Source organism: Dipodomys spectabilis, unplaced genomic scaffold (genome assembly GCF_019054845.1).
Source record: "Dipodomys spectabilis isolate Male_0828 unplaced genomic scaffold, ASM1905484v1 ptg000039l, whole genome shotgun sequence".
In the NCBI taxonomy this organism is placed as follows: domain Eukaryota; kingdom Metazoa; phylum Chordata; class Mammalia; order Rodentia; family Heteromyidae; genus Dipodomys; species Dipodomys spectabilis.
This window is the reverse complement of record NW_024870716.1, coordinates 971,345-991,790: the sequence shown is the minus strand read 5'-3', so window position 1 is coordinate 991,790 and position 20,446 is coordinate 971,345. Positions and strand designations below refer to the sequence as shown.

The 20,446-nt window shown below is 45.9% G+C and overlaps 1 protein-coding gene across 1 annotated transcript; it reads right to left on the bottom strand.

Moving 5' to 3' along the window:
* Positions 1-1,173: 1,173 nt before the first annotated feature.
* Fam186b (family with sequence similarity 186 member B) lies at positions 1,174-15,797 on the bottom strand. Its single transcript, XM_042677737.1, has 7 exons — positions 15,705-15,797; positions 13,168-13,390; positions 10,416-10,592; positions 6,724-8,317; positions 5,680-5,872; positions 3,250-3,422; positions 1,174-1,330 (listed from the first exon to the last, which is right to left on the bottom strand). Exons 1-7 carry the CDS (start codon positions 15,795-15,797, stop codon positions 1,174-1,176), a joined length of 2,610 nt encoding a protein of 869 aa, XP_042533671.1.
* Positions 15,798-20,446: the final 4,649 nt, after the last annotated feature.

Sequence of the window (20,446 nt, the reverse complement as noted above, 5' to 3'; positions counted from 1 at the left end):
GGCTGCTCTGCCACTCTTTCTTACCTAAGTCCCTTTGGGAAAGACAGAGCAACACATGTGTTCCTTTTAGGTTAGATTGGCAGCCATCACAATATTCTCTCTATTGGAGATTTTGTTTTGTTTTGTTTTGGTGCCAATCCTAGGGCTTGAACGCAGAGCCTAGGTGCTGTTCCTGAGCTTTTGTGCTCAATGCTAAGGGCCCTACCATTTGAGCCACAGCTCCACTCTTGACTTTTTGGTGGTTAATTGGAGAGAAGAGTTTCCTGGACTTTCATGCCTGGGCTGGATTCAAACTGTTATCTTCAGATATGTTTTAATTGGGACCTGGACAGGGCCAGGGCCAAAAGAGGTAATAGTGGCTTAAGATTTCAATTCTAGCTGCTTTAAGGCCTATCTTGCCTTTGGCCTGGAGATGGTTCTCTGAGAGAGCCAGGTAGACATGTTGAGAGATTGAGAAATGTCATACATCATATGATAACCCTGAGACTTGGGCCTGGACCTACCTTTGTCATTTTAATTTCCTTGAGAACTGTTGCTAGAAAGAGCAGCTAAAAGGAAAGCAGAAGGTTTTTCTGGTTATAGAACAAGTTTAGTTCTTCTTTGTCACTCTGAAGACATCTGAAGATGTCACTATTGAAGTCTCAGAGCATGTGTGTGTGTGTGTGTGTGTGTGTGTGTGTGTGTGTGTGTGTTGCTGGGGTTTGAACTCAAGGCTTCATGTTTGCTAGGCAAGTTTGCTACTTCAGCTATTCTGGACCACCATTGTGCTTCTCCAGTAACTTGGGATGACAGGTGACAGCATTGATTGAGTTTGGGGCTTTCAAGCTCTTTGTTTTTTTTTCATTGGTTCTGGAGCTTGAACTCAGGACTTGCACATGTCTTTGAGCTTCTTTTGCTCAAGGCTGGCACTGTACCACAGCACTGAGCCACAGCACTACTTCAGGTTTTTTCTGAGTAATTTATTGGAAATAAGAGTCTCATGTACTTTCCTGCCTGGGTTGGATTTGAACTGTGAGCCTCAGATCTCAGCCTCCTGAGTAACTAGGATTTTAGGCATGAACCATCAGTACCTGGGTTGAACTTTTTTTTTTTTTAACCCAGGCTGGCCTTGAATTATGATCCCTAGTCACTCCCAGCCCTGTTCCTTACCAGGTTTTGAATGGCCCTTCTGTGCTAGGATGCCTGCTCATCTCTTGCCAACAGTCGGGGGATATCTGGGTATCCCCCTACCTGGTCCCAGGCTTGTTTGGCAGGGGTCTTCTTTTCTATTGGGTGACTAGAAGAGGACACATCAGTTTTCCAGATGGCCCCCATCTGGTTTCCCTGTTGGCTGTGAGTAAAAGAGAATGTAAATAAGTTAAATTAAATAAAAAAATAAAAGACTTAGAGTTAGATATTAAGAAAAAGACAGAGAAGTCTCCAGTTCTCCATGACCATAAGGCCCAAGGTACTGGGCCTTGCTGTCTTGTCTTTTCAAATGGCATTTGTTTCCTGCTCTTCTTGTCACCCCTCACCTCTCAACATGGGCTCCTAAACTCCCTTGGGAGCTCTTTGGGGCTCCTCTGACTGAGAGGTTACCTGAAGATTCTTCTAGGGTACTCTGTGCCTTCAGAGCTGAAATCCTGAACCAGGCTTCTGCTGGGTTGGATGTAGCATGGATGCTCTTGGTTGTCCCAAGACAAACTATCTCTGTTTGAGTCTGGGGTGTGGATGGGGTGGGATCTCAGTCAGAAGCATCAGGTTTGTTTATGTGGAAAGACCAATGGCAGATGTTGACTCAATTGTCAGAGTAGAAAAGGGTTTTTTTTTTTTGGGTCCGGTCGTGGGGCCTGAACTCTGGGCCTGGGCGCTGTCCCTTAGCTCTTCAGCTCAAGGCTAGCGCTCTACCACTTGAGCCACAGCGCCACTTCTGGCTTTTTTTCTTTTTGCTTATGTGGTGCTGAGGAATCAAACCCAGGACCTCAGGCATGCAAGGCAAGCGCTCTACCACTGAGCCACCTTCCCAGCCCTAGAAAAGGTTTTAAGTGATTGGTTGTAAATCATTAGTCTCTCTTTCTCTCTCTGTCTCTCTCTCTGTGTGTGTCTCTCTCTCTCTTTCTGCCAGTGCTGGGGGTTGAACTCAGGGCCTGGGCACTGTTCCTGAGTTTTTGCTCAAGGTTAGCACTCTACCACTTGAGCCACAGTGCCACTTCTGGCTTTTTCTGCGTATATGGTACTGAGGAATCAAACCCAGGGCTTCATGCATGCTAGTCAAGCACTCTACTACTAAGCCACATACCCAGCCCCTGGAGTCAGTTTCTTAGTTTGCAACATAATCAGGCTAGTCCTTGAAGCCCACACATGGCCCCACATTTCTGGGTCAGTGCACCAGAGCTGGACAGGGCAGCTAAGGAGATAGGCACTTTTCTCTATGGAAGAGGATTAAATGAGACAACATATATCAGCTGATTAACACAAGGCCTGCCATGTAGAAATACACAGTAGACATTCAGTATTATTATTGTACTATAAGACCAGCCAGACGTATGTACCCATTGCCTAGTGCAACATCAGACTAATTACATAAATGGAGTCAATTATTCACCTAGTTCTTTATTTGAGATAGGATCTCACTATGTGTCCTAGGCTAGCATTGAACTCTCAACTTTTCAGTCTGGGCCCTGTGTGTGTATGTGTGTGTGTATATGTGTGTGTGTGTGTGTGTGTGTGTGTGTGTGTGTGCGCGCGCCAATCCTGGGGCTTGATTTCAAGGCCTGGACACTGTTCCTGAGCTTTATTTTATTTATTTTATTTAATTTTTTTTTGGGGGGGGGTCTGGTCATGGGGCCTGGACTCTGGGCCTGGGCGCTGTCCCTCAGCTCTTCAGCTCAAGGCTAGGGCTCTGCCACTTGAGCCACAGTGCCACTTCTGGCTTTTTTTTTCTTTTTTTGCTTATGTGGTGCTGAGGAATCGAACCCAGGGCCTCATGCATGCAAGGCAAGCGCTCTACCACTGAGCCACCTTCCCAGCCCCTGAGCTTTATTTTAATCAAGGCTAGTGCTCTACCATTTGAGCCACAGCTCCTTTTCTGGCTTTTATTATTTTAATTTTGATTAATTGGAGATAAGAGTCTTATGGACTTTTCTGCCTAGGCTGACTTCCAGCCAAGATCCTTTGCCTATTTGTGCTCTTGCCTGTGCTGCCCACCATCCAGGTGGTCACCCCTGCTTCCTGACTCCCCACTCACCCACCCAACTTCCTTGCACTTACCTGGCCATCCGCAGGGGCATACATTCCCGGAGCTTGGAGAGTGAGGGCTGTTTGCACATGGGGCCGCTAGAGCGGACATGCTGGGGACGTGGGACTGAGGATGACTTGCATTTCCTGGGCTTTGGGGAGATGACTTCAGGGATGTTCAGATGAATGTTACACTCCAGCTGGAGCTAGACAAGAACCAGCAGAGGACATCAGGGAACCTGGAGTGTCGAGAAAGTATGCCTTCTCCAGGTCAGCTGTCTGACAGTGCTCCTGGCCGGATTCAGGGCTGAGAGGAGGGGGGAAGACCTAGGGAACCCCTCCAGTTGGAAACCCTGAACCAGCCAGGCTCTACTGGCTCACACTAGCTACTCAGGAGGCTGAGATCTGAGGATTGCAATTCAAAGCCAGTCCAGGTAGGAAAGCCCATGAGACTCTTATCTCCAATTAACCACCCAAAAGCTGAAAATGTAGCTGAAGCTCAAGTGGTTAGAGCACTAGCCTTGAGCACAAAAGCTCAGGGACAGAATCTAGGTCCTGAGGTCAAGCCCCAAGACCAACACACACACACACACACACACACACCACCCCCTGAACCCCCATGTATCAGATCCTTCCTAGAAGCTCCTTCATTACTTATTTACTGGTTAGTGTCTATTTTCTCCTTTGTAAAGAATTTGGACAGTGGATAAAACAGAAGGAAGAAAATTTAAGGGAGCCAGGGCAATGAAAGTCACAAAATGTATTTGCAAGGACACAGCAGAGGACCAGGTGATGCCTGGAGTACTCCAAGTAGCTTCATACCCAGCCCTGGCACTGGGCAAGGAGCTGGGAAAACCCTCAGAGCCACCAAAAAATATCATATGGCCCTGTTCCTTCTCAACCTTGAAATGAACTTACTAAGTTACTTGAAGTCAACTATAGGAGTTGGTTTATCAGGACTACTACAAAGTGGTACATACAGCTGGGTACTGGTGGCTCATCCTAGATACTCAGAAGGTAGAAATCTGAGGATTGTGGTTCAAAGCCGTCCTGGTCAGAGAAGTCCATTAGATCCTTATCTCCAATTGACCACTGAAAAGCTTGAGGTAGAGCTGTGGCTCAAGTAGGAGAGTGCCAGCCTTGAGCAACAAAGCTAAAACACACACGATACGTACAGAATTGAAAGAAACCTCCATGGCCAAGGTTCTTCCCTCTGATACCAGCACTTGCACCAAATCCCTAGGTTACCCCGGCTTAGGACTCAGGAGGATACTTCCTTATCCAACCCAGGGCAGAGCCTAGAAATTCTGAGACTACTAGAGGGATTTCTTCCAAGCCACTGGCAGTCCCTCTATGGAGCACACCAGCACTCCCTGCTTCTCTGCTCCTGGTAGTTGAGGGAGGGGAGAAGCAATTAGAACTAATCCTTTCCAATCATTCCTAAGCTAGGGCTATACATCTAGACGTGCACTGAAGAATCTGCAGATGAAGAGCTTGGCATATAATGGTCTAATACTCATAGCTATTCCTCCCATACACAAGATGGCAGGGATGCAGATCCAATGCTCAAATAATAGGGACAAAGCTATTAATATTCCCAAAATGTTCTAATTCATTCATACTCTCTCTCTCTTCCACTCTTTCTCTTTTTTGGGGGGTGGGGGAGGGTCCCAGTCATGAGGCCGGAACTCTGGGCCTGGGTGCTGTCTCTCAGCTCTTCAGCTCATGGCTAGCGCTCTACCACTTGAGCTACAGCGCCAATTCTGGCTTTTTTCTTTTTTGCTTATGTGTTGCTGAGGAATTGAACCCAGGGCCTCATGCATGCAAGGCAAGTGCTCTACCACTGAGCCACCTTCCCAGCCCTCTTTCTCTTCTTCTCTATCTCTTTTCCCCTGAATATCGTGTGTGTGTGTGTGTGTGTGTGTGTGTGTGTGTGTGTGTGTGTGTGTGTGTGTGTGTGTGTGCCTGGGCTTGAACTTGGGGCCTGGGCTCTGTCCCTGAGCTTTTGTGCTCAAAACCAGTACTCTACCACTTGTGCCACAGCTCCACTTTATGCTGGTTAACTGGAGATAACTTTCCTTCTCAGTCTGGCTTAGAACCTCAATTCTCAGATTGTTACTTCCTGCTTGAAACCTCAATCCTTAGATCTCAGCTTCCTGAGTAGCTATGATTATAGGCATGAGCCACCAGCCTAGGCCTCTGCTCTTTCTGAAACTTGCCCTCCATCATCAGCATAGATTGGAAGCTCTCTCTTTATCTCAGGCTCAGTATCACCTTCACTTCTTCCTGGTTCAGAGACCTTGACCAGAACCAGATCAGCATTCTCATTTCCCATCTGTCCCCCCTCCCCTGCCTGCCTGCCTTCTAGTCACACCCCCAGTGGCCACTGTAGGGTCACTTCCTGGCACGATCCACTGGCTGGGCTGACTCCTTTGACAGCAGGCAGCAGAGCAGCAGGCCCACCTGGGGGAACATGGTCACCATGCGGTTCAGGCACTCCTTGCGCTTGGCCTCTAAGTACTTCTGCTTGTCTGTCCAGGTCTGCAGGCCAAGGCATTGCTGGTGGTCGATGTTTTCTAGTAAAATATAGAAGCTTGGGATCTTGTAAGAGATCCTCATTTCTTGTAAGATTTGTATGTGGCTCATCACCTCTTGCCTGGGAAGAGAAGAGAAACAACTCAGGGGGTGGAGAAGCCTCTGCTTCCCCAAGTTGATTGACTAGAGATGTCTGTGTTTTGTAATTCTTGTGAGCAAGAGGAGAAATGGAGGTGGGTAGGAGCCTGGAAAAGTAGGGCACAGAAAAGTAGGAGATGGGATGAAGTGAGGAGCCTTAGGACTGGGCTGGAAATGGAAAGTCAAGCAAATGGGGGGAGCCTAGTCAGTGAGTGATAGAATGACAGGAAGCAAGGAGGAACTAGAGAAGCAGAGCTGGGCTCTAGTGGCTCACACCTGTAATCCTAGCTACCCAGGAGGCTGAGATCTGAGGATCATCATTCAAAGCTAGCCTGGGCAGGAAAGTATGTGAGACTCTTACGTCCAGTTAACTACCAAAAAGTTGGAAGTGGAATTGTGGCTTAAGTGCTAGCCTTAAGTAAAGAGGGGGGGTGGGGAGAGGAGAGAGAGAGAGAATGAATCACGGTCTGTGCCCGGTCAGTTTAAGCCCCAAGACTGACACAAAAAGGAAGGAAAGGAGAAAGGGAGGAAGGAAGGAGAAAGGAAGAAAGAGATTTGAGAGCTAGAAAGGAAGGGAGGGAGGGAGAAAATGGAGTAGCAGTCTTGGAGGAAAAGCTCACAAGGAAAGCATATGTAAAGGCTCTACCTCCCATACTTTGGGTTGCCCAAGTAGAGACCAGCAGCCTTTGCTAGTCCCTTCCCTCAGGAGACCTGGTCTGGACCTGAGTAATTTCTTCCTGGCTCCTTGCCAATACTCCTCTCCTTTAGTGTTTTGGCTCTGCTCCACATTTCAGTGGGTGTGGGTGGGTGCCTAGTGGCTGCCAGGGCACCTACCGGAAGCTCTGGAAGTGTCTGTAGAGGATGTACTTTTGGCACAGGCACTGCAGCCTGCCAGAGCTCAGATCCATGGTGGTAGTGATGAGTGTCAGGGCCTTGCTGCTCAGGTGGTTCGGTAGTGCCAGCTTTGAGTGACTCCTCAGAAGCTGCAGGTTCTGCCTTTGGGCCTCCATGTTCATGTGGTATACCTTCTCTCTAGGGATGACCAAAGATCTCTGCACAGAGGGTCGGGTCACCCTTCGAATGGATGTACCAGTGATGGGAAAGGAAGCAGATTTCTTGGGCCTGCTGGGAATCTGGCTGGTTTTTGATGTTGGGGTAAGTTCAACTGAACTCACTGCCCTCTGGTTTCCCAGACCTCGCTGCTGTGCACGTAGGGACCCAGGCATCTGTGGCTGCTTGCCTTGACGAGCTGACTGAGCCCGCCTCGGGGGAGGCACCGATGACCTGTCTGCCTTCTCCAGATTCCTCCACTGGTTGGTGGTGATGAAGATCCTCCTGTCCTCCTTTGGATCCTCTTCCAGGCCAGAGAGTTTCTTCTGCGGCTGCTGCCTGGAGGCTGCCTCCATTTCCCACTGTCGCAGCCTGTTCTGGTGCTCCAGCTCCAGCTGGGCCCACTTCCTCTGTTTCTGTAGCCATCTCTCTTCCTCCTGCATCCATTGCTGCCTCTTCCTCTCCCAGATAAACTCCTCCTTCCTGCGCTCAACTTCTCTCTCCAAAGTCTCTGGGGACAGGTAGGATTTCATTTGGGCTCCTTTCTCTTGGAAATGGCCTTCCTGATCTCTGTCTTCAGGGCCTGGGCTTTCTGCCACCATTCTTTCCTTTTCTGTAGGAAAGTCACCCTCTGAGGGTGGCACAAGGTTGCCAGTGTCCTTGTCACTGAATATATCTGCAGTCCTCAACTCTGGGCTAATGGTGGAAAGTGGCTGTGTTGAAGATGTACTCTCATTGACCCAGGCTGAGGTAATGGGAAATGGGGGAAGTAAAGAAACCAGGTCTTCTTCCTCTTCCTGGGGCTCCAGGTCGGTTTCTTCCATGAATGTTTCTTTTTTTAGAAGAGTATCTTTCTTGGGGAATTCAGAGGGGATAAGGAAAACCTTCTTCTGGACTTTTGCTTGGTCTGTAGCCATCTGAGCCTGCTTCAGTTGGAATTCGAGGTTGTGATTTGTCTGAAGGAGTTCACGGTACTTTTTCCCTAGAACCTCTACCTGCTTTAGTAGGGCATTCCTCTTGCTTTCAAGGGCTTCAGTAGACTTCTGGAAGTGCAACTTCTGATTGGTAAGCTCTTTGGTCATCTCTGTCTCCAGGTACTTGTATTTGGTCTCCAGACTGTTATTCTCCTTTTGCTGGAGGATCAAGGCCTTGTTGAGGTTCTCTACCATAGTGGACATATACCTAATGGCTCTGGCCTCCCCCTTATTAAACATGGTGGAGTCTAAGAGCTCCTGCAGCATGGATGTCACCTCAGAGACCTTTGTATTGGTGATGCCCTTGTCCTGGAGCATCAGCTCTGGGCTCAGTGGCTGAAGGTGCTGTGCAGACTTTTTTGAGTTTTTTTCCAACCAGTTCTTCCAGAAGGTGTGTTTAGACACTGGGAGAGGTAGACAGGAAAAGAAAAGAGCGGGGGGAACTCTTATGAAGAGGTAACAAAACTCACTGGAAAAAAATTACACAGATCTACAGATCCTACTTGTCCAAAATTCTTGTGCATCCCTCTTTGGGATTAGGATTAGGTAAAAAGAAGGCGCTGGGACTGAGCCACTGGCACCTGGCTCCATTTCTGGTCTTTTGCTGGTTAACTGGAGATAAGAGTCTCTCAGACTTATAAACCTAGGCTGGCTTTGAACCGTGATCCCCAGATCTCAGCCTCTTGAGTAGCTAGGATTACAGTGTAAGCAATCAACACCTGGCCTACAAATAACTGTGTTTTAAGAAATAGTGTAGTTATCTGCGCACCAGTGGCTCATGCCTGTGATCCTAGTTACTTAGGAGACTGAGATCTGAGGATTACAGTTCAAAACCAGCCTGGGCAGGAAAGTCTGTGAGACTCTTATTTCCAATAAACTACTCAGAAAAAGCTAGAAGTGGTACTGTGGCTCAAAGTGGTAGAATGCTAGCCTTGAGCACAAAGAGGCTCAGAGACAGTGCCCAGGCCTCTGAGTTCAAGCCCCAGGACCAGAAAAAGAAAAACCAAAAACATTTAAAAACTATAAGAAAGGGCTGGGAAGGTGGCTCAGTGGTAGAGTGCTTGACTTGCATGCATAAAGGCCCTGGGTTAGATTCCTCAGCACCATATAAGCAGAAAAAGCTGGAAGTGGCGCTGTGGCTAAAGAGTGATAGCCTTGAGCTGAAGAGCTGAAGGACAGCTCCCAGGCACAGAGTTCAGGCCCCATGAGCAACAAAACAAAAAACTGTAGGAAAGATAGTCTCTGCATCCATTTTCCTCTGTCCCCTCCCCAATTTTCAATCTTACTTGACTGATAATGAGCCACAAGAATCAATGACTGATAACAATCTAGGAGAATCAGTGAAAATGCTAATGTGAGTTACTGTTGATTATGCATAATGGCAGATACCTCACACTTTGTGGAAGCCTCCCCATAACCCTGCAGGGAGTTAGTGTCCTTGTCATTTTATATATGAAGAAACCAAAGCTCAGAGAGATGAAGTAACTTGCCCAAAGTCACATAGCTTGAAATTTGGCAGAAATGGAGTCCCAACTGAAATCAGTCTCATGCCAAGGCCCTTGCTCTTGAGTGAATATGGGGCTTGCCTTTGGCGCAGCCTTTCAATGGTTCCTTCTCTGAGCTTCAAGCTTTGAATCTACAAAAATGTAGGAGTTAGATCATCTAAGCTCACTTACAGTTTCAGTGGGAGTAAAATTCCTGAGGTTAGCTAACTACCTCCCAAGAAGCCATGATTAGAAATCTCTAGAGGGCTTCTGACAGTCTCACCAAACTTCCTGACTCAGCAACTGGGTTCAGAATGAGAAAAGAATGTTCTTCCAGTCTTTGGCTACAAACTATAGTGTGTGTGTGTGTGTGTGTGTGTGTGTGTGTGAGAGAGAGAGAGAGAGAGAGAGAGAGGAGAGAGAGAGAGAGGAGAGAGAGAGAGATTTGGTGTATATGTTGGTGTTGGTCCTGGAGCTTGAACTCAGGACCTGGTGCTGTCCCTGAACTTTTGTGCTCAAGGAGGCTAGGACTCTACTACTTGAGCCACAGCTACACTTCTGGCTTTTAGGTGATCATTGGAGACAAAGAGTCTCACATACTTACTGCCCCAGCTGTCTTTGAACCATGATTCTCACATCTCAGCCTGCTGAGTAGCTAAGATGAGCCACTGGCACCCAGCTTCATACTATAGTCTTCCTGGCTTTTCAGCCCCTGTTCCACAAAACTCTCACGACACCATAGCTCCAGGAAGCATCCGTGGGTCCATTTCCACTTTACTCCTATCTTCACCCCCATGGCAATCAGAACTGCTCTGTGATCCAGTGTTCCTTGTTGAGTCCAATGTTGAGTCCAATGTTCCTGTTCCCTTCTCTGAGCTCCCACTGTACAATGTTTTGTACTTTTGTTATGAAGGAGACTAGGAAACACCTCTGAAGATCTGGCCTATGACTTCTTCCCCTGAGATATCATCGACCCCATTACCACTCAGCTCTTCTCCCAGGTACTCTGGGAACCTACTTCTTGCCTTTTTCTTTTGATTTTCAATGAGAGTGGAACACAGGGAAACGAGAGATTCGATGCCTCCTTTGGTGGCCATGAGGGAGAGAGGTAATACTTTCTCCATCACCTCAGTCCACTCATCCAAGGCCTCCTCTTCTTTCTCACTCCTCTTGATCTCATAGGTCAAACTGTCACCTGGACAAAAAGAAAGGGCAGGTTGAAGACAGGTTGTCCTTTAACTAACAGGGCTTGTAGCAGCTCTGAAATCGAACTAGTTTCACCTTGGATTAGCTATGTGTGCTGGCCAGGTAATTTATTTTCCTGAGCCTCAGTTTCCTCCCTGTGAAAGAGTTGGAAGAGGATTAAATGAGACAACACACATCAAATGATTAACACAATGGGCTGGGAAGGTGGCTCAATGGTAGAGCGCTTGCCTTGCATGCCTGAGGCCCTGGGTTCAATCCTCAGCACCACATAAGCAGAAAAAGCGGGAGGTAGTGTTGTGGCTCAAGTGGGTGGGTGCTAGCCTTGAGCTGAGGGACAGTGTCCAGGCAGGCCCAGAGTTCAGGCCCCACAACCAGCAAAAAACAAAACAAAACAAAAAAACAAATGATTAACACAAGGCTTGCCATGTAGAAATACAAAATAGACATTAGGTACTATAAGACCAGCCAGATGTCTGTACTCATTGCCTAGGGCATCATCTGACCAATTAAATAAATGTAGTCAATTGCTTGCTTAGTTCTTTATTTGAGATAAGATCTCACTATGTGGCCTAGGCTGGCATTGAACTCTCAACTCTCAACTTTTCAGTCTGTGCTCTCTTTTTGTTTGTTTGTGCCAATCCTGCCGCTTGAATGGGGCTTGAATTCAGGGCCTGGACACTGTTCCTGAGCTTTTATTTTGATCAAGGCTAGGGCTATATCATTTGAGCCACAGCTCCATTTCTGGCTTTTTTTTTTTTTTTTTAGTAGGCCACCAGTGCTTTGCTCAAATCTCAAATTTCCAGCCTCAGTCTCCCAAATGCTGAAATTTCAGGTATGTACCACCAAGCCTGGACAGCATTTTTAATTCTTTTTTTTTTTTTTTGTCGTTCATGGGGCTTGAACTCTGGGCTTGGGTGCTGTCCCTCAGCTCTTCAGCTCAAGGCGAGCACTCTACCGCTTGAGCCAAACACTAGAGCACTCGCCTTGAGCCACAGCACCACTTCCGGCTTTCTAGTGGTTTATTGGAGATAAGAATCTCACAGACTTTCCTGCTCTGGCTGCTTTTGAACTGTGATCCTCAGATCTCAGCCTCTTGAGTAGCTAGGATTACAGGTGTGAGCCACCAGTGTTCAGCTGCATTCTTACTTCTTGAGGTCTAAAGGCTTACTGAACTGAAAGCTCCCAGGATAATAGCAGTATGAAATAGGTAGCAGACATCCCTATATCTTCTCCCAATACTACAGCATAGAGTACACTTCCCAGCACACAATTCTTGTGACAAGGTGACGTTGATCCAGATGGGGTAGCACTGACTTCAGGGTTATATGCAGCTGGTCCACACCTAAATGACTTGTACTTAAGAGATTCTATTTCTGTTCCAATGCTAGTTAATCTTGACTGGTAACTTGATTAGATTGAGAGATACCCAGGAGATTAGTAAAGCACACTTCTGTGAGAACATTTTCAGAGACAATTAGATCATGAGGGCTCTGACTTAGTGAATAGCTTAACCATTGATAGGTTCAGAATGTAAACAAGTGGCTGGGAAGGTGGCTCAATGGTAGAGTTCTGCTTGCCTTGCATGCATGAGGTCCTGGGTTCAATTCCTCAGCACCACATGAGCAGAAAAAAGCCAGAAGTGGCGCTGTGGCTCAAGTGGTAGAGTGCTAGCCTTGAGCTGAAGAGCTGAGGGACAGCACCCAGGCCCAGAGTTCAAGCCCCATGACTGGCAAAAAAAAAAAAAAAAACCAGAATGTAAACAAACTATGGGGAGGTGGTAGAAAACTGGAATGTGGGGCAAAGTTGGACGAAGTGCATCTCAGGGGTGTGTGCCTTGGAAGGGTATATTCTACCCCTCCCTTTCCTGTTACTACTCTCTGCTTCGTGGCTGCCATGAGGTAAGCATCCTCTCAGCCAGATAGTCTCATCACCATGATATTCCATGCCCACTAATGCCAGAAGCAAAAGGGAGGGCCAAAGGACCATGGACTGGCCCTCTGAAGCCATAGCCAAAATACTGTAAATCTTGTATCCATCCACTTGTTTCTTTCAGATATTTGTCACTGCAATGAGAACTTTCGCTGATTCCCTTTGGGGAGTAGAGGTGAAGTACTGTGATCTGAGTGGTAAAATGCTTTACTGGGAGCCAGATGCTGGTGGCTCACAGCTATAATCCTAGCTACTTAGGAGCTGAGATCTGAAGAACATGGTTTGAAGCCAGCCCAGACAGGAAAGCTCATGAGACTCTTACCTCCAATTAACCACCAAAAAGCTGGAAGTAAAGCTGTGGCTCAGGTGGTAGAGTGCTAGCCTTGAACAAACAAGCCCAGGGATAGAGCCTAGGGGTAGAACCCAGAACCTATGTTCAAACCACAGAAGCAGCACACACAGAGCTTCATTGGGGAAAGGGTATTGCAGTGTGTCCTTTGTTCTCCTTACATCTACCACACTCATCCCTCTCCCAGATTATATTAAGTAGAGAAAGGAAGAAACTGAGTGAACTGGGACCAGCATCTTGGGGAAAAGGCACCTACATTCAGAGCTGTATTTATTCACAGACTCACCCCAGTCACTCAGCCAGCAGAAGATGTCATACAGGTGTTTCTCTTTCATCTCAGCATCTTTGGAGAAAGAGGCAATTTTATCCAGCAAGATGTATCTCTTTTTTTCCATTTGTCCAACATGAATTATTGCCTTTTCTTTTAAATCATATCCTAATTCTTCCTGGAAGCAGTTGATGACACTATTGACATTGCCCAAAATGTCTGAGAGCTGGTTAGAAATATCCTATATGGGAGATATCACATTGCAATATTGGGGGTTGGGGGAGTGTAGACTCAAGCCACAAGCTCTGTGCTAGCAGCATGGCCTAAGATAAGTCATTCAACTTGTTTAGGTCTCAGGGTATTTTATTTTTTGGTTGTTGTTGTGTGTGTGTGTGTACCAGTCCTGAGGCTTGAACTCAGAGCCTGAGTGCTGTCCTTGACCTTTTTTGCTCAAGAGCCACAGCTCTACTTCCAGTGTGTGTGTGTGTGTGTGTGTGTGTGTGTGTGTGTGTGTGTGTGTGTGTGTGTGTGTGTGTGTGTGTGTGTGTGTGTGTGTGGTTTATTGGAGATAAGGGTCTCATAGAGGGCTGGGAAGGTGGCTCAGTGGTAGAGTGCTTGCTTGCATGCATGAGGCCCTGAGTGTGTGTGTGTGTGTGTGTGTGTGTGTGTGTGTGTGTGTGTGTGTGTGGTTTATTGGAGATAAGGGTCTCATAGAGGGCTGGGAAGGTGGCTCAGTGGTAGAGTGCTTGCTTGCATGCATGAGGCCCTGAGTTCAATTCAGTACCACATAAGCAGAAAAGGCTGGAAATGGTGGTGTGGCTCTAGTGGTAGAGCGCTAGCCTTGAGCTGAAGAGCTCAGGGACAGTTCCCAGGCCTAGAGTTCAGGCCCCATGACCAGCAAAAAAAAAAAAAAAGAGTCTCATAGACTTTTCTACCTAGACTGACATTGAACTAAGTAACTAGTCTTCTCAGGGATTGCTTATAGTTGTTGTTTGTTTGACTTTTATTTATTTTTTAAAATGACAGTCCTGGGGCTTGAACTCAGGGCCTGGGCACTGTCCCTGAGCTTATTTTGCTCAAGGCTAGCACTCTACCACTTGAGCCACAGCACCACTTCTGGTTTTTCTGTGTATGTGGTAATGAGAAATCGAACCCAGGGCCTCATGCATGCTAGGCCGAGTGCTTATACCACTAAGCCACATCCCCAGCCTTGTTTTGCTTTTCAATTGGTAGGGATTATTACATTCTTATGTCCTGTAGGTTTTTATAAGGAATAAATGAATTAGTATTTGTAAAATGCTTAGAATAGTACTTGTAAATAACAAAAAGTGTCAGCCCTGGGGCTGGGAAGGTGGCTCAGTGGTAGAGCACTTACCTTGCATGCCTGAGGCCCTGCGTCCAATTCCTCAGCACCACATAAGCAAAAAAGAAACAAGCCGGAAGTGGCACTGTGGCTCAAGTGGTAGAGCACTAGCCTTGAGCAGAAGAGCTGAGGGACAGCGCCCAGGCCCAGAGTTCAAGCCCCGCGACTAGACCCAAAAATAAATAAATAAATAAACAAAAAAGTGTCAGCCCTTATCATTTTGATTAAGGTCAGCAATAATAAACACACACCTCAAATATTTTGTTTTGTTTTGTTTTTGCCAGCCCTGGGGCTTGAAATCAGGACCTGGGCACTGTCCTTGAGCTTATTTTACTCAAGGCTAGCACTCTACCCCTTGAGCCACAACACCACTTCCTGCTTTTTCTGTTTATGTGGTACTGAGGAATGGAACCCAGGGCTTCATGCATGCTAGGGCACGCACTCTACCGCTGAGCCACCTTCCCAGCCCATATTCCTTTTCTTTTTTTTTTTTTTTTTGTCGGTCCTGAGGTCTGAACTCTGGGCCTGGGTGCTGTCCCTCAGCTCTTCAGCTCAAGACTAGCGCTCTACCACTTGAGCCAGAGCACCACTTCCAGCTTTTTCTGCTTATTTGGTACTGAGGAATTGAACCCAGGGCCTCATGCATGCAAGGCAAGCACTCTACCACTGAGCTACCTTCCCAACCCCCAGTCCTATATTTCTTTTTATTAAATTTCAGAACTTGCTTGGGCTTCTTAACCTCTCCCTTCAAAAGGAAGCAACATGGAAAAAATGAGGTCCCAAGAAACCCTCAGAATTAGAGGCTCAAATGAAAACTAGACCCTCAGTCATATACAGGGAGATCTGAACCTTTGATCCTCATGGCTTAAGGGATTCTGCAATTTGTCAATCACAGACTCTGAATTTAAAAATATTTCATTTTTCCCACTCTCCCAGGACCCACCACTATGAGCTATCCTGGTCCTTCCTGCCCACTTACTTGTGGTTGGCTTCCATCCTGGTCCCACCCCCACTCCTGGGGGTTGATGCCAGCCCACCAGGCAGAGGCCAAATATAGGACCTCAGTATTTTTAATTCATTTGTCTGCAAATTCAGGCTGCCAAGTATCCTAGGAACTGAGTTCCCAGGGCTGGGGTCAGTCCCTGGCTTCTACTTCAGATCCCAATAGAAAGGTACTTTCCTTACACATTACCTCACGAGCTCGAGTTAGCTGGGCAGCTTCAATCCTTGAGATGATGGCCTTCACTGATGCTGGAGTCACCAACTGTGGAGAGTTATTCTCCATTATGGGTAATTCTGTCAGTCCCAAAGTTTCCTGTGTCTCTGGCACATAGCCTGCACACACAATGTTGGCAGCTTTGTGGCTTAAGGGCCCCACAGTGGATTCTGGATACCTTCTGCCCAGTCACACCTTCTCCAGCAACTGCCAGACACCAGGTTCCAACTGACCCTCTTTTCCCTAGTGACATCATCAGTCTGATTTAAAGAATTAGAAGATTAGATTTCCAGTCATCTCAGTGCCTATTATCTAGCTTTTAACCCATTACTTAATATTGTATTTCCTTGACCTGTTGCTTTAAAAAATTATTAAATATAGCTGAGCATGGTGGCTCATGCTTGTAATCCTAACTAGTCAGGAAGCTGAAATCTGAGGATCTTGATTCAAAGCCATCTAGGAGACAAATCTGGACAGAATCTTAATTTCAACTAACAAACAAAGCTAGAAGAGGAAGTTGGGTACCAGTGGCTTATGCCTGTAATCCTTGCTACTTGGGAGGTCAAGATCTGAGGATTGTGGTTTGAAGCCAGGCTGGGCAGAAAAGTCTGTGAGACTCTTATTTACAATTAAGCACCAAAAAAGCTAGAAGTGGAGTTCTGGTCAAATGGTCAAAAAGCTCAGTTACAGCACCCAGATCCTGAGTTCAAGCCCCAGAACTGTCACTCAAAAAGATAAAAAAAAAAAATGTTGCCTGGCACCAGTGGCTCACACCTGTAATCCTAGTTACTCAGGAGGCTGAGATCTAAGGATCATGGTTTGAAGCCAGCCTAGCTAGAAAAGTCCCTGTGAGACTCTTATCTCCAATAAACTACTCAGAAAAGCTAGAAGTGCCACTGTGGCTCAAGTGCTAGCCTTGAGCATAAAGAATAGTGCCCAAGCCATGAGTTCAAGCCCTAGAACCAGCAAAAAAATATATAAATAAATAAATAATGCTGGAAGTGGAAGTGTGGCTCAAGTGGTAAAGCACAAGCCTTACGTGAAAAAGCTAGGCAAGAGTGCGAAGCTCCAAGTATAAGCCCCAGTACCAGCAAAGAAACACACAAAAATCACTGAATATTGTTTAGCTAAATAATGGCTGAAAATAGGAAAAAGTAATTAGAAATGTTACCTTCTGCTAATTTGGGTCTTCTGGGGTTTTGAACTCAGGGCTTTTCATGTGACAGGCTATACCCCCAGTTCTTTTTTGCACTGGTCAGTGTTTTGTTTTTTGTTTGTTTTTGTTGGTCATGGGCTTGAATTCTGGGCCTGAGCACTGTCTCTCAGCTCTTCATCTCAAGGCTAGTGCTCTACCACTTGAGCTACGGAGCTACTTCCGGTTTTCTTGTGGTTTATTGGAGATAAGAGTTTCACGGACTTTTCCTGCCCTGGCTGGCTTTGAACTGTGATCCTCAGATCTCAGCCTTCTGAGTAGCTAGGATTATAGGTGTGAGCCACTGGCACCTGGCTGCACTGGTCAGTTTTGAAATAGGGTCTCACTTCCTGTCTGGGAGTAGGCCTAGACCTTGATCCATCTATTTTATACTTCTCTTCCTAGCTATGATGACAAGTGCATGCAGCCATCTCAGCATCTTTCTGTTGAGATGGAGCTTTCTGCCTAAGGTTTCCTGGAACCAAGATCTATTCAATCTCAGCTTCCCATATAGCTTATGATGATAGGTACATATTACTGAGTCCAGCTATGAGTTTAGAAAGAATCTCACGAACTTTTCTGCCCAAGCTAGCCTCAAACTGCCGTCTTTCGATTCTCAGCTTGCCAAGTAGCTAAGATTACAGTCATGCATACTTTCCCAAAGGTTCACGTACAAAGGATTGGTCCCCAGCGTGGTGCTATTATGGAAACTTTGGAAGGTAGGGAGGTTCTTGTGGGAGCTATTTAGATCACCAGAATTGTACCCAGGCCTTTCTTTGTTCCTCTTTGCTTACTGGCTCATGATGTCAGTGGCTTGTTCCACTAAACACTCCATGCCTTTGTTGTCTAGCGCTCCCACCAGAAGCAATAGAACTATTTATTGATCATGGACCAGAACTTCCAAACTAGGAAGCCAAAATAAGCTTTTTATTTCACAAGTTAATTATCTCAGCTATTTTGCCATAATACCAGAAAGTTTACTCACACACTTTCCTAAAAAGAAATTTTAATTTTACTTAAAAAATTAAAGCCAATCAGCAACTAAGAGGGAACATATTTACCTTTTTCCTGAGGATCAAAGCTCTATTCTTTAAAAATCATGGTAATCATCTTTTCAAAACTAACCAACATCATTATATATCTAGGCTTTAGAACTATACCTCCTAGGCACTTACTAAAAACTTGTTAAATGAATAAATATGTAAATGCAAGTCCACATATATGCAGATTAATCTTTGCTACTAAAATATTACAATTTAATAAATAATAAACTATATTTTTCTTGTCTTTTCTCTTTTGGTACTGAGGCTTAAACCCAGGACATTGCACTTGTTAGGCAAGCACTTTGCCACTGAGCTACATCTCAGCTCCAAGGAACTTAATGTTATAAGTGAAGTCCTCAGTAGTGCCATAGTCACTGAGCAACTTGTCAGCTGACACTCATTTGTTTTTTATATATTATATTTATTTATTCAAAGTTAATCCTTTTATTGGCTCATTCACTCAACAAACACTCTTGGGAACAGTTCAGGTGCCATGCATAGGTGTAAGTGCTGGTCATGAAGAAACCAGTGAGACCTCATTTTATTCTTAAGGCATTTATACCTTAACTAAAGTATGTCTCTATATACATCTGTTCCTTTAATCCTTCATGACTTCAGAACATATTGTTACTTACTATTTATTTATTTATTGTCAGTTGTGGGGCTTGAACTCTGGGCCTGGGTGCTGTCCCTGCACTCTTCAGCTCAAGGAAAGTGCTCTACCACTTGAGCCACAGAGCCACTTCCGGTTTTCTAGTGGTTTATTGGAGATAAGAGTCTCATGGATGTACCTGCCCAGGCTGGCTTTGAACCCTGTTCCTCAGATCTCAGCCTCCTGAGTAGCTAGGATTACAGGCGTGAGCCACTGGTGCCCAGCTTACTATTTATTTATTTATTTACTTATTTTTCTATTTTCTTTTTTTTGTGCTGGTACCATGTGGGGTTTAATCTCTGGGCCTCAAGTTCTCCTTAACTGGAGAGACCTACCACTCAAGCCATGCCTCTACTTCTGGCTTTTTGCTGGCTACATAGTGAGATTTATTTAGAAAATAGAGGGAAGAGGAGCAGGAGGAGGAGGAGGAAGAAGAGTTCAAACCTGGTACAGAAATAAATGAATAAATAAGAAATTCAATTGGATTGATTTATTTATTGCCATTCCTGGGACAGCCTGGATGCAGTCCCTGAGCTCCTTTTTGCTCAAGGCTAGTGCCTGGGGCTGGAGGCATGGCTCATGAGGTAGAGTGCTTTCTTAGCAAAAGTAAAATCCCGAGTCCATGTCACAGTACCAATGTAAATGATAATGAGAACAAATGGATCAGATGGTGTTGATGTGTATCTGTAATCCTAGCTACTCTGGAGACTTGAGATTTGAGGATTGCTGTTCAGAGCCAGTCTGGTCTGGAAAGTCTGAGAGACTCTCATCTCCAATTAACTATCAAAAAGAAGTAGAGCTATGGCTCAGGTGGTAGAACACTAGTCTTAAGAGAGAAGCTAAGGGTGCCAAATAGTGCCCAAGCCCCGAGTTCAAACCACAGTACTGGGGAAAAAATAGCTAACAAATAATAAAATAAATAAAATTATTCTAGACAACTAACTTTATAAAAATGCACTTTTGTAAGGACTTGGAAGACCAGGTTCTAAATTGGAATTTTGGGGTTCTCCAGAATTCTTAAACTAACAAATGGCAGTCCCTAGATCCTGGCCCTGTCTGCCCCCTTTTCTTCTGTTCTTAGCTTTGTCCTGCTATGAGACCCTCACACAGGACTCCGTGACACTAGTTTGTGCTGAGCCTCTATAAACAGCTGCCCCTTAACTGACCACATTCCATTTATCTCACATTTTAAATTCTTTTTTTTTTTTTTTTTGGGTCCGGTCGTGGGGCCTGAACTCTGGGCCTGGGCGCTGTCCCTCAGCTCTTCAGCTCAAGGCTAGCGCTCTACCACTTGAGCCACAGCGCCACTTGCGGCTTTTTTCTTTTTGCTTATGTGGTGCTGAGGAATCGAACCCAGGGCCTCGAGCATGCAAGGCAAGTGCTCTACCACTGAGCCACCTTCCCAGCCCACATTTTAAATTCTTTATACAAGACTGCATCCTCACTTTTTTTGTGCTGGGTCCGGGCTTGAACTCAGTGCCTGGGTGCTATCCCTGAGATCTTTTCCTCAAAGCTAGTACTCTACCACTCGAGTCACAGGCTCCACTTCCTACGTTTTCTGGTGGTTAATTAGAGACAAGTCTCACGGACTTCGCTGCCCGGGCTGGCTTTGAACCACGATCCTCAGATCTCAGCCTCCTGAGTAGCTAGGATGACAGGTGTGAGCCACCAGCACCCAGCTTGAGTTTACTTTATGATGGGAGCCAAATTTCAGTTCGCTTTAGGGTCAATTGAGAAGGGCAGCAATTTAGGGGATTCGTGTTTCTTTTTTTTTTTCCAATTGCTTTATGCTCGGTGCCTGAAACAGGTTAACTCGTTTAAAAGTGCTACA

Excerpts from the sequence above, each read along its gene's own strand:
- Fam186b (XM_042677737.1), bottom strand. The coding sequence starts at position 15,797 with ATGGAGAATAACTCTCCACAGTTGGTGACTCCAGCATCAGTGAAGGCC. Across the intron at positions 8,318-10,415 it reads TCAAAAGAAAAAGGCAAGAA|TGTCTAAACACACCTTCTGG; the intron begins GTAGGTTCCCAG and ends TACCTCTCCCAG. Across the intron at positions 1,331-3,249 it reads ATGCCCCTGCGGATGGCCAG|CCAACAGGGAAACCAGATGG; the intron begins GTAAGTGCAAGG and ends TTTTACTCACAG.